At 43.5% G+C, this 12,923-nt stretch overlaps 1 protein-coding gene across 3 annotated transcripts in view; it reads left to right on the top strand.

The window, feature by feature from the left end:
- The first annotated feature begins 2,313 nt into the window (after window positions 1-2,313).
- The window catches only part of WDTC1 (WD and tetratricopeptide repeats 1), a 66,378-nt gene continuing 55,768 nt past the window's right edge, over window positions 2,314-12,923 (top strand). The window contains exons 1-3 of one of the 3 annotated variants that reach the window (XM_051988088.1): window positions 2,676-2,989; window positions 6,103-6,165; window positions 11,790-11,937. In XM_051988088.1, the coding sequence (XP_051844048.1) occupies window positions 11,830-11,937 (108 nt within the window). In that variant the 5' untranslated portion in view covers window positions 2,676-2,989; window positions 6,103-6,165; window positions 11,790-11,829. Of the gene's footprint in view, window positions 2,396-2,675; window positions 2,990-6,102; window positions 6,166-11,789; window positions 11,938-12,923 lie in introns of those variants that run through there. The other 2 variants (XM_051988089.1, XM_051988085.1) reach the window with 2 other exon arrangements.

Raw genomic sequence — 12,923 nt, 5'->3', positions numbered from 1 at the left:
TATATTGAGGGGCTTGGATTGAGTTTCTCCCAAATACAAGGGACAAGTCTTCCTAGCAGACTTAAGTCTCTCTCAAGGGGCAGACTCATAGCATTACAATTTAAGTAACTGAAAGGGATTTAGATTAGGTCTTGTTAAATTTTTTCCACTTATTATCCTCTCCCCCCAACTTTTAGGTGACCCCAGTTACATGACCCCCCCTATATAAAATAGGTATACAAATCAAACACTTACTTTTAATAAATTATAACTTCATGACCTCTCACGTTCATTTATGAGACCTCAGGTGGGGTTTAAGAAGCTGGGATAGTTCATCTCCTCATTTTACAATCAATCAATTATAAGCATTTATTTATTTCTGCTATATTTCAGGTGCCAGAGATACATAGAAAAGATTTTATTTGTTTATTCATTTATAGTGAGACAATTGGGGTTTAATGATTTGCCCAGAGTCACACAGATAAGAAGTGTTAAATGTCTGAGATCAGATTTGTACTCTGGTCCTCCTGACTTCAGGGCTGGGGCTCTATCCACTGCGCCACATAGCTGCCCCCACCCCCCCAAAAAAAAAGATTTTGACAATCCCGGCTTTCAAGTGGCTTATATTCTATCCAGAGCAAGGAATCCAGAGCCCAGAAAATTTTAACCAAGTTTTGGAAAGTTATAGAGGTTGGTAATTAAGTAGTAGAAGGCTCAAACTGATTCCTCTGACTCCAAATGCAGTACTTGTCGCATTGAGGTGCTGTCTTATTATTCCTTCCCCCTCCCCATCACTCCCTACGCACCTGGCTCATAAAGAAGATTATGGATGTACATTTCCCAAACGTTAAAGGACGATATCTTTATCATTAGCCTCATTCTAGGATTTAGGAATGGAACTTCAGAAATTATCTAATCCAACTGTCTCCTCTCCCCACTTTTTTTTTTTAAACAAATGAAGACACTTTAAAATGATTCGCTCAAAGCTCACCTAGGACTCAATTTTTGACTAAATTTATAGAATAATGTGGAGGGGTGGGGAGCCCAACCAAAGTTGGGGTCCATCTTTTTTGCCCCACTCTTTTCATTCTTCTTGTAATGGGATGAAAAATGTTATCTTAGCAGCCACCTAAAAAAGGAATCTTAGATTCTCACATTGGAAGGGATTTCAGATGGCTTTTAACCCAACCCATTTTTGAAAGATGATTCCATCTACCTTATTGTGGGTCACAATCAGTTATTTGGCCCTAGTTTAGAGATCTGGGAGGGTGGGGGGGAGGGAGACACCTTACTTCTCTAGGCTGCCTATTCCGCTTTGGGATCACTCTAATCATTAAAATCGTCTATGCAATTTCCACTCATCTCTCCTGATTCTTGCCCTCTGGAGCAGAACGCATCTACAGCTTCTTGCAGGTTACAGCTCTTCAACTGAAAAACCTTCCGTTTGGTTTTTAAAAGTCTTGCATAACCTTGTCCCTTCCTACCTTTGTGCATAACCTTGTCCCTTCCTACCTTTGCAGTCTACTTTGTCTTTATAGTCTCCCCACATCTGCGAAACTGATCTTGCTGTTTCTTGAACAAAACATTTCACCTTCCGACTCCGGCATTTTCACCGCTGTCCTCCATGCTTGGAACTCTCTCTCATTTCCACCCAACTTCTTTAGCTTCCCAACTAAAATTCCACCTTCTACAGGAAGTCTTTGTCGAGGCTCTTTAATTCTAATGCCTTCCCTCTGGGAATCATCTCCAATTCTCCCGTTTATAGTTTGCTTGTACCTAGTTTTTAGCATGTTGTGTTCCCTCATATCGTGAGCTCCTCAAGAACAAGGACTTTTACCTTTATCCCTAGCGTTTAGCTCAGTAACATATCGTAGCGCTTAATAAATGTTGGCAACTGACTCCTTGAGGACAGTTTTCCTGCAGCCACGGTGGTGGCCGGGAACCTAAGGCTGCGTGAAGCTGGTGAAAGGGACAGAGGTTGCAATTGCAGCTAAGAGCAGTTCATTGAGGGCACTTGGAAAACACTTAGGAGGGATGGGTGCCACTTGGTGAATAGCTCTTCTTGAAACTTTGTATCTCTTCCAGCCGGGAACGCAGAGCTCCGAGCAGGAGCTTAAGAAATGGAGGCTGCGCTAAACCAAACACGTTAGAAGCTTCCCGACCTCGGCGGCGGGAGGGACCGGCGGAGACCTTTCTGAGTGGCGGCAGGGGTAGACCCCTAGGTGTCGCTAACACAAACGGAGGTGGCGGGACAGCCCGCGAGAGTCCCAAGAGCCCAGAGGAGGCGGAAAAACTACAAATCCCGGCATGCTCTTCGGGCGCATCCCACTTCCCCCTCCCCTCTGCCCATATCCCTCAGCGGGCGCCGAAGCCCATTGGCCGTGGCCTGGCGAGGGTCGCTCCCTCCTACTAGCAGGTTAGTAGGCGCCCCCGGCAGACGTTGACCGGGGCGGGGGGCCTCCGCCATTCTGCAAGCGGCCGCCCGCTCTCGGCGTAGCGTAGGCGCCGGCGGGGAAGCGCAGGGCGGGGGCGCAGACGGCGTGGCGCAGGCGCGCTGCGCGGCTTCGCCCGGGTCCCCAGACAGCTGGCGGAGATAAACAGAGGAGGAGGGAAGGGAAGGGAAGAGAAGAGAAGGGAAGGAGACAGGGAGAGGGAGGGGAGTGCGTGTGTGTGCGTGTGTGTGAGGGGGTGAGGGCGGGCGGGCTCGCGTGTGTGTGTGCGCGCGTGTGTGCGTGTGAGAGTGTGAGGGAGACGGACGGTGGGAGTGGGTGCTGGGCCGGGGGCCCGCAGCCCCAGCCGGGCTGGCCGCGGGGAGCATGGGAAGGGCTTAACGCGGCGGACCGGCCGAGCGAGCGGGCGACGGGCGGGCGGGCGGACGGACGGACGGGACCACGGGCTGCCCGCTGCCGCCGGACGGGGCCGGCCGGGCCGCTGCCCCCCGCCGTGCCGACATGGGATCTTGAAGTTGCACCGGCCGCTCGCTGCTCTGCCCCGGGACGAGGCCTGACAGGTAAGCTCGGCCCGCTGCCCCGGCCCGGGCTGGACGGAGGCCTGGGGGCGAGGTACCCCCCAGCCCCCGCCCCACCGGACACCCCCGAGTCCGAGCTGAGAGCGAGGGCGGGGGACCTAGGGGATCACAGAGAGCCTGGTAACCAGAGGCAGAACTTTGGGGGAGCAGAGGGGACCTTAGCAACTGAAGGGGGTGGATTTTGGGGGAGCAGAGAGAGAACCTGGTAACCAGAGGGGGAACTTGGAGGAAGCAGAGAGAGCCTGGTAAACAGAGGGAGAACTTTGGGGGAGCATAAAGTACCTTGGCAACTGGAAGGGGGATTTGGGGGATGGAGGGGAGACTTTAGGGAAACAGAGAACTCGGTAACCAGTGTGGGGACTTGGGGGAGCAGAGAGAACTTGGTAAACAGAGGAAGAACTTTGGGGGAGCTGAGGGAACCTTAGCAACTGGAAGGGGGACTCTGGGGGAGAAGAGAGCCAGGTAATGAAAAGGAGAACTTTGGGGAAGCTGAGGGGATCTTAGCAACTAGAAGGGGAGACTTTGTGGGAGCACAAGGGACTCTGGCAGCCAGCTAGAGGATTTTGGGGGAGTAGAGAGAGTCTGGTAACAAGAGGGGGAACTTTGAGGGTGGAGAGGACCTTAGCAACTGGAAGGGGGAACTTTGGAGAGTAGAGAGAAGATTTGGGGGGAGCAAAGAGGATCCTGGCAAACAGAGGACTGGAAGAAGTAAGAGATCCTTGGGACCCAGAGTGGGGACTTTGGGAGAGGGGAGGGGTTATTGGAACTCAAGATAGGAACCATGGAGAAAAGGGGGGAATTTGGAGTAAGGAAGAAAGGATTTGTGTGTGAGAAAAGGAAAAGGTATGTTAGAACTGAGAAGGGATGTAGGGAGGACATTGGTTCCAAGTAGGGAGTTTTGAAAGGAGAACAGGCCTTACCCATTCTAAACACTCAATAAAAGTTTATTGACCTGAGAAGGTTGAAGGGGAAATTTTTTAAAATTATTTTTTCCCTGGGTTGGCTGAACACAGACCTGCAAAGGACCTGGGAATGGGGAGGAGGGTACCTATGCCATGGAGTTTTGGAGTCTGAAGGAGACAGAGCTGAGAGATTGGTGGAAGTCCCACAATCACGAGACTTTGGGCAGAGTTTTTGTTTGACATCTGATCTGGCATCGAACACAGGAAGAGGGGGCAGGTGGAAATGCTGGGAGGGCTGCCACACTGACCTGACCCTTCTGTTTCCGTGTGTGGTATATGTATGCACGCGTGTGCGCACGTCCAAGTTCACTAGAAGTTCCCCTTAGTTGTACTTCTGTGACCCTTAACTAAACTCTGTCCAGGTGTGCCTTCAGCTGATGCTGGCCAGTGACAGTCACATTTTGTGTGAAGACATTATTCAGCCATCAGTTAAAATAGTATGAGGGAATGTTACTTCAGAGAGGGAGTGTCAGCCAATTCCAGTTCTTTTTACTGATGGGACCCTTTTGCCCATTACCCTGAATCTACTTGGAAATTGATGGACTAGGCCCTGGGCCTAGCTTGCAATTTCATTTAACAAATTTGTACTTTTCTTCTAGCAACTTACCAGAACTTTTGCATAAAAAGCTTAGGTCTTGATTTGAAGGAATCTAATGCTTTCTCTAGACTATCTTTGTGTCTTTGACTAACTGCAGTGATTGGGGTTGTGTTCAACTTATTTTTTAAAAAAAATCAACTTTGTCAGTGTCAGGAATTTGAAATGCACTTACCTTTTGGGAGTGGTAAATGTCTTCATCCGATGGGATAATCTGATAGTGAAACTGGAGAAATAGATTGGTCTACATTGAATGCAAGGCCTGAAATCTAGAGCAAAGGAAAACATTGGTCAGTGATCTCCACCATTATGAAAATCTCCTGGGAATCAGCAAATTCAAACAGGTAGAACCCTAACCAAGTCACACCTTTCTTTCCTCTTCTGTTACCTCTTTAGCTGGCTAATCCAGCAAGTCATTAAGATGATAGGGGAGGAATCTTTGTGACTTCATCAAATCCAACTTTGTTATCTCCTAATCTGTGAGATTCTTAAAAATCACACCGTTAGAATTCATCAGGATTTTGGAGATCATCTAGTCCCAACTCTTGAATCTTAGAGAAGTGAAATTCAAGGAGGGGAGAGTGGGTTAGGAAAATCAAGATTAAATCCCATGATTTCTAATTCCTGATCAATTGGTAGTTGCATGATAACAGGCTGCCTCTCATGTTTGAAAGAGTTCAGATTACAACTATAATTTTTTAATTTAATAGTTAGACTCTTTAATTGACTATGGATTAACTCATTCATGTTGGACCTTTATTAGTGTTAAGCATTGTAGAAGATTTGTGATGACAAAGTCACTCTTGTTGGTACTGGGCATTTTGATTCTGGGCTTCTTTCAGATGTAAACTATTTTGACTTCTCTAAGTGCAGTAAGCCAAATTCAGTATTATACAGAACTGAACCTATAGAAACTTCAATAACTAAATCACTACATTTTTACCTTCCCTTGTTGCTATCTTATGTCTAGTAGCATATGGCTACTTTAGGGTAATCCAGATTAACAGAGCATATTGTATATCAGCAGCATGGTTTATTGAGACGTATAGTGGATTTAGAGTAAAGGAGTCTTGGATTCAAATTCTGTCTCAAGCCCTTGCCTGCTCTCATTGATCATGGGCAAATCATTGAACACTTTCCAGCATCAATTAACTCATCTACTCGATTACCTACTTCCTCAGGCTGTTTTGAAGAAAGCACTTTTCAAACAGTAAAGCATTACATAAACTCTTGATTAGTGATAATCTTATTGTTGATTATGATGACTTTTAGATCCTCTGCTTTTCTAACCTTGATCCTAAGCCTGTCAGAAGACACCATTTTTATTGCTAGAGGAAACTCAGCAAGTATTCATTAAAAGTTGGATTGCTTTTGTGTGGGGCCATTGCAAACAGAGGCAACTGGTAGTCATGCTTGAGTCCCTCTGGCTGTTGAGGGTGATTAGGACTTTGGGTGCTCATCCGCAGAAGCAAGTTCAAAGTTAAGGATTGGTGTTTAAACTCTAACCAATGTTTTCCCTTTCTTTCTAAACTTAAAAGTGACTCTGTTGTTGAGTAGAGTCTTGGAGAACAGGAACATTGTGCATCCTCAGTGGGGCCCAGGTAGGAAGAGTCTTGATGTCTGACTTTAATGCTGACCAGTTGAATAATTTGTCTCCATTCCTCTCAATTTCATTCTCTGGCTTCCTCAAATCATCCTTGCTTCTTTAAGCTTTTGCTTTTGACACTTGAGATCTGATTAGAATGTGTTATTCTTAATTATCATTTCTGTCCAGTCTAGAAGCTTAGTTCCTGCTGCTATAAGATAGCTAGCTGCTGAATTTTAAAATTATTAACAGCATATTTGCTACCTTTGACTAAGCTATGGATATTTAAGTGTGCTTGAAAGATGTTATAAAATGAAGACTCCTTTAAGGCAGGCAGGCTGGCAAGTTCCAGAGAGACGAGTATGTATTGGTTCACACTATATGTCAGGGAAGTGAGTGGGGTGGGGGACCACTCCTGATTTGTCTCATGTTCTTGGGTTTCAGAGCCCATTTTGTGGTATTAGTAATAGCTGTAAACTCTACATTGGGCTTTGTGGCATTAGTGACTAATAGCTCAAAAACTTGAGTTCTGAATATAGCCCTAGAACATGTCAAGTAAGTGGGAGTGTCCCAAATGTGTGTAGGAGGACCTATGCAAAGGAAATCCTTATCCCACTGTCTTGGAAGGGCAGCTGCAATGGATTCCCTCCTGCTCTTTCTCTTTACAAAAGAGTGGAATTTAGCAAATTGGTGCAGTTTTCCCAAAAGGAAAGTCAGATGATCTGAGGTGAGAATTCTGTTTGAAGTAATAACCTCTGAAACTTAAGAAAGTTCATGAGAGTTTGGATTACAAGGCCTCTCATTAGATGAGAGGCAGTTTCTCGTTATCTCAAGATTGAGGGCACCTCTTCTGGAGCCCTGACAGGAGCATGCTAGTGCAAAAAGTACAGCAGAGGACCATAGACACTATGGATATATCCACCCTGGAGATCCGTTACCCCAGTTTCCATGGGAAGTGAGAGAGGGAGCCTGAAGGCAGCAATGGGCTGGATAAGGACTTTGCTGAGGTTTCTGTCTTCCTTTGCTTTTCTGTCCTTCCTTTTCTGAGATAACATTTAAATCTGCTGGACTGCCAAGGAATTGCTTGTAGCTTGTAGAAAAGCATGAGAAAATGCATGTTAGTTATTGAATTGCGTTTCTGATTTATGCTAACATATTTAGGTGCTAGTGGTTCTCTTTTGCTGTGTATGGCAGGGCTGCATTTGAAACCAACCCCAATACAAAGGAATGGGTTTTTGTCTGGCCTCCTTGGTTTTCCCAAGTCCTCCGGCCATTGTGATTATGTTTAGTGGATAAAACTTATTCTCTGGAACTTCCCAATCACTTGTTTCAAAACCTATAAGTGGCACCATAACCAGGACCATTCCAAATCCCTCCACAGTATAAGGCAAGATCTAAAAGCAGATAGTCTTAAATGTGGGAAGAAAAGATACTTATTAAATAAACATCCATTTCTCTCTATTGCTTTCTCTTACCTTAAGGAAATTAAGAGGTGAAGGAAATGAGGAGGATAGAAAAACTGCAGTAATAATTCAAAAATCAAAATGCTGAGAAGGAACACTTAGAAAGAAAAAAATCATCTTAACAAATAATCACAAAGAAAAATTTCAGGGCTGAGACAATATGAATTAGTTTTCATCAAAAGTTCTTTGGAAAATAAAGTATTTTTTGGAATAGTTCCAAACAAGAGAAAAGCTTGTGTAACTTATCATTGACTGAGATAGATTGGTAGCCTTAAAGGTGACATGAAAACTCTTTATAGATCTTCTGTAATTTTTTTTTTTTTTTTTTTGCTGAGGCAGTTGGGGTTAGGTGACGTGCCCAGGGTCACACAGCTAGGAGGTGTGTCTGAAGTCAGATTTGAACTCAAGTTCTCCTGACTTCAGGGCAGGTGGTCTATCCATTATGCCACCTAGCTGCCCCTAAATAAGACATTCTTACATAAAATGACATAATCTCACAATTGGAAGGAACCTCTTCCAAGTCATTTAGTCTAACCTGTATCTGAAAAATAATTGTTTCTAAAATAACCCCTTCCCTCCCGATGATTATCTTGCCTTTGCTTAAACAGCCTGTTATATTCCTCTTTGGAAAATTTCTGATCATTGGAAAAGTTCTTAGGTCAAACCCAAATCTACCAGTGTCTTCTCATTGTTTCTCCTTTTGCTTCCTGGAGCCAAGCAGAACAAATCATATTTTCCCCCTAATGACAGCTCATCCCAAAATACTTGGTAAGACAGTTGTCATATGCCCCTTGTATATTCTCTTCCCAGGTTAAACATAACCACTTCCTTGAACCAATTTTCCTATAGCATGATTTGTAGGCTTATCTCATCTGAAGGGCCTCTATTTTGTTCAAGTCATTCCCAATATTCCGACCTCCAGAGATGTTCTAGCAGGGCAAGAGGGCTATTATCCATTTTCCCCTGGACATAATGCTTGTAAATATAGCCTAAACGGCATTCATGTGTCTAAGCTTGCAGTTCATCCCTCTCTCACCCATCACTCCCTTAGTTGTCCAACTATATCTCCTTGTAGCTTGTCCAGAACTCTTGGCTGGAATTGGATTCTTAGCCCATATGGTTCAATCACCTTAGTAATTCACTTTATGTGAAGCGTGATTTAAAACTAGATTAGAAAATCTTAGTGCTAGAAGGGAATGTGGCGATTATATAGTCCGTGTCTTTCATTTTGTTGATGGAAAAACTGAAAACTATAATAGAAAGGTGACTTGAGCCTGAGAGAATGAGAGTATTCTGTTAGAAGTCACAGATCCTTAGTGATCAAAAGATCAATCTCGTGTGTCTAGGCAGATGCCTTTGTATTGTACTTGTCTATCACTGTTTAAAGAAAAGTTTGCCCTTGGTCACATATTTAAGTGTGTTAATTGCACTTGCTTTCAAGTAATTGTAGCCTGTCCCAAATTTCTCACTATAAGTCCATTACTTTGAAGTTTGTAAGCTAACAAGTTGGAGAATAAGTACTCAGACTTCTTGTAGAAAGCACTTTGTGTATGAAAGCAGGCATTAATCTTTGATTAAAAATTAATGAGTCGATTTAAATGTTGATTTATTGATCTGTAATGCCTGAGTTTGAGAAACTTAAATAAAAGAAACTGGTTATGTTACTTCTATATGAGAACCAAGAACAAAAATTTCTGATTATGGATTACTGAAGATTTCATGGAAAAAGTAGCATCTGAGTTGAGTTAAGTCTTGAAAGATATTAAGAAGACGACAGGAGACATCATGGGGTTTGGGTGTGAGAAAAGGCAGGAAATGAAAAGCCCTGCTGGGAAGCTTCACTAAGGATTGTAGACATGGTGGGGAAATTAGATGGGAAGGTGGAAACTTTGCTCAGCTGACTGTAGCCAAATGTTATGTCTGACTGCAGGACTGCTTCTCTCTGAGCACATAGCCACAGCCTTCTTTCAGGACTTCATGCTCTCTCACCTTGGGATGCTTCTCATTGGTCTCTGCTTCACTTTATGCCAGACTATCCTCCACTTGGTTGCCAGAGTGATTTTCCTAAAGCACCAGAACTCTAGCAGTTCTATATTATTTCATGTATCAAATAAAAAAAAATCTTCTGTTTTGTATTTAAAGTTTTTCACTGCCAGACCTTTTTCCTACCTTTTCAGTCTCCTTGAACTCACCTTTTCTCCATAGGTGCCATGATCCAGCTTGGCCTCTGTCCTGATTTCAGCATGTGATAACTGTCTCCTGATGCCATTCCTTTCCTTTGCTCTCATCATATTCCTTAGTTTTCTTTAAGCCTCAACTCAAATCCCACCTTCCATCAAGAAAGCAGGTCTTTCCTGATCTTTGTTGCTGATAGGGCCTTTTCTTAGATTATCTTCCCTTTATGCAACATACACTGTACATAAGTTATTTGCATGTTGTCTCTACCATTAAGATAAACTCCTTGAGGACAAATTTCTCCCACTTCCTCCACAGCATAGAGATCTGGGGTAGCTTGTTAGTGTGGTACCTTAGCAACTATTGATGCAGGAAATTCAAGTTACCTTGTTCCTGAAACAGGGACTGAAAATCTCTCCATTGATTTGGGTGATGATATTGACTTTTGGCTTTTGCATTACAAGCCAAAATGGTAGATGCACTTAGACAGCACTTGGTTCCTGCTAATCATTTTGAGTTACTGTTTTCATTTGAAACTTCCAGTCCATCCCTAGGAAATTAGAAAGCTTAAACTCTTGAGATTTTGTTTTGTCCTATCCTTCAGTGTTTGTAGGTAGAGGGGAGAGCAACATTAAACATGTTAGTGATTTTTTTATCTTCATTGCACAATGCCTGACACATGGTGACTATGTAATAAGTGCATGTTGATTAATTCATGAGAGTGGAACCAGGGAAAAGACCTTAAGAAAGCATCTAGTCCAACTTCTAAGGCCCCAGGTCATTCCTTCAACAGCAGGAAGATGAAAATGCAGCTGTTCTGGCTTCCATCCTCTTCATCTTTTCTGTTAAACCTTAGCTCATTGACTAATAGGCTGCACCTGGTATCCTTTCTGAATATTCAGACAGTTCTCCCTGCCCTTTTGTGGATTTACAGGCTGATTAATATAGGACCCAGTAAGAACTATATGGCATGTGGAAAGGTGACTGTCACCTATATGCCTAGCACTAAGAATAAATCTAGATTGTAAGGCCAGAAGTCATACCAAGTTTGTGGTTCATTGCTAAAGCATTCAATAGGAGTCCTTCTGGACAGATGCTGAGATTTACAGACATACATATACACAAACACATATACTCTTATCTAGTTACCTAACACACAAGAACTAGAAGACCAGTAAGACCTATCCACTGCCCCTTTTGAGTAGTGACTGCCCCCATATTATGCAGATCACCTTGGGTCAACTCATCATTTAATTGTGAAAAATACATGTAGCTTTCACATATACCCATGGATTTCTGATCATGTAGCTCATAATTGGGGGAAAATCTTGGCTACTCTTATAGTCTTTTCTAAGGGAGAAGAGCTGGGAAAAATCTTTCTTTAGACAGGGGTTTGTTGAAACAGAAGTAGCATGCTATAGCATATATGGTGGCCGTCTGGAATCTTCAAACTGGCCTAAGAAATTTAGCCATGGAAAGGTGGTGACTGTTCTAGTCATCGTGCTGATTTGCCTAAAGAAGTTTGGAGGATATGAGCTAAGGGGCAAGTGCTGGAACTATCCATCGACCAAAATTTATTAAACATTCCCTATGTACTAGATATTATGCTAAGCATTAGAAACACGCTGAAAGCTGTGCCTCTTCCCTCCTCTCAAAAAGAGCAAAACAAAACTAGAACTAGAGTTAGGAATTGAATTTTAATACCTTGAAGCAGCACTAAGACTTTTGGAACACCCTATGAAAAACATTTCTGGTGAAATATGCATAGCTTCTTTAGCATTTATTCCCTTTCTTAGTAGAGTTATTGTTTACCACCCCCACTCCTGAGGTTTTTCAGGACCTGAGATGGGACTCTTCTAGCATGTGAAGAGCAAGGTTCTGCTCAAATCCTTAGCTAGAGTATGCTGTTTGAGGGATAGAGAAGAATTCTGACACGTGATCATACCCACATCCACACACTTTCCCCTGGCCAATATTTGATGGTGATTTTTTTTCTTTTCAGGTTATTACATGTGTGCTCCCTGGTCCTGGGCTTGGCTGGAATGCTCGGGGGTACAGAAGATCCTTCTAGAACCTCCCTTTTCCTACCCCATTTTGAGAAGATGGCAAAAGTCAACATAACTAGAGACCTCATTCGTAGGCAGATAAAGGTAAGCAGCTTGGGATCATCGGGTCTGAGTCTGGGGGACTGCATCCAGCTCCTCACTCAAAGAATCATAAGATGCCGGAGTTGAAAGAAATGTCAGTATATGGAATATTATAGAGGAGAGAGCCCTTAGTGATTATTTAGTCCACTATCCTCTTTTACAGATAAAGAGGCTGACAAGGTTTTTTGCAAGGGTCAGTGTTGAAAAATCATCCATGCATATGTTTTGAAAATAAAAAGCTTTAATAAAAGAAACAAAACTGATAAGGAATCTGAAGCCCAGAGAAGTTTGTACAGTGAGTTGGTAGCAAAGCCAAAGTCAAATGCAGATCCACCATTCTTTATTCACTGTTCTTTCCTTTGTGCTGTTCCTCACCCCTTCCCTCGTGGTTGGGCTTTATGGAGCCTGTCATCACCTGACTACTTATGGCTTTGCTGCTAAATAAAGGTACCAGCCAGGTTGGTGAGACAGGGTCTCAGGGGGTATATGTGAGACTGAGCAGTGCTGGAAGGCAGGAGGAGACGTGACTGCCTCACCCGGCTGTCACACTAGTGGGAGACTTCAGTTCCTAGTCAGCCTCAGGAAGGTGACTTTTGATTGGGTAGTTCTCTTTAGAGCCCGCTCTCTTAGAAATAGCTAAGATTGAATGGAATAGAAACTCCAATTTTAATAACTTTGTGGCCTCTAATAAGTCTCTTGATATTTCTTCTCTGAGACTCAGTTTCCATATCGCTAAAAGTTAGGGGATTAACCAAGTGATCTTCAGCTTTAAGTTGGTGACTTTGAGGATCTTCTTCAGCGCTCTCCCCATTACCTCCTCTGAAATTGGAGGTATACGGGGTGAGGCAGGGTGTTGTGGCTGAGGGATAAGGAACTTGGGGTCCACAGCTCCATTGATTAACTATTACTTCATTTCTCTGGATCAATGAATATAATGTGGAATTGTGAATGCCTTTATTTAGAGCTGGGCAAGGTTTCTGGAGAGGTGA

The sequence above is a fragment of the Antechinus flavipes genome, chromosome 3, assembly GCF_016432865.1.
Source record: "Antechinus flavipes isolate AdamAnt ecotype Samford, QLD, Australia chromosome 3, AdamAnt_v2, whole genome shotgun sequence".
In the NCBI taxonomy this organism is placed as follows: domain Eukaryota; kingdom Metazoa; phylum Chordata; class Mammalia; order Dasyuromorphia; family Dasyuridae; genus Antechinus; species Antechinus flavipes.
Note: the sequence above shows the minus strand (reverse complement) of the source record. Positions and strands in the feature narration are given on the sequence as shown.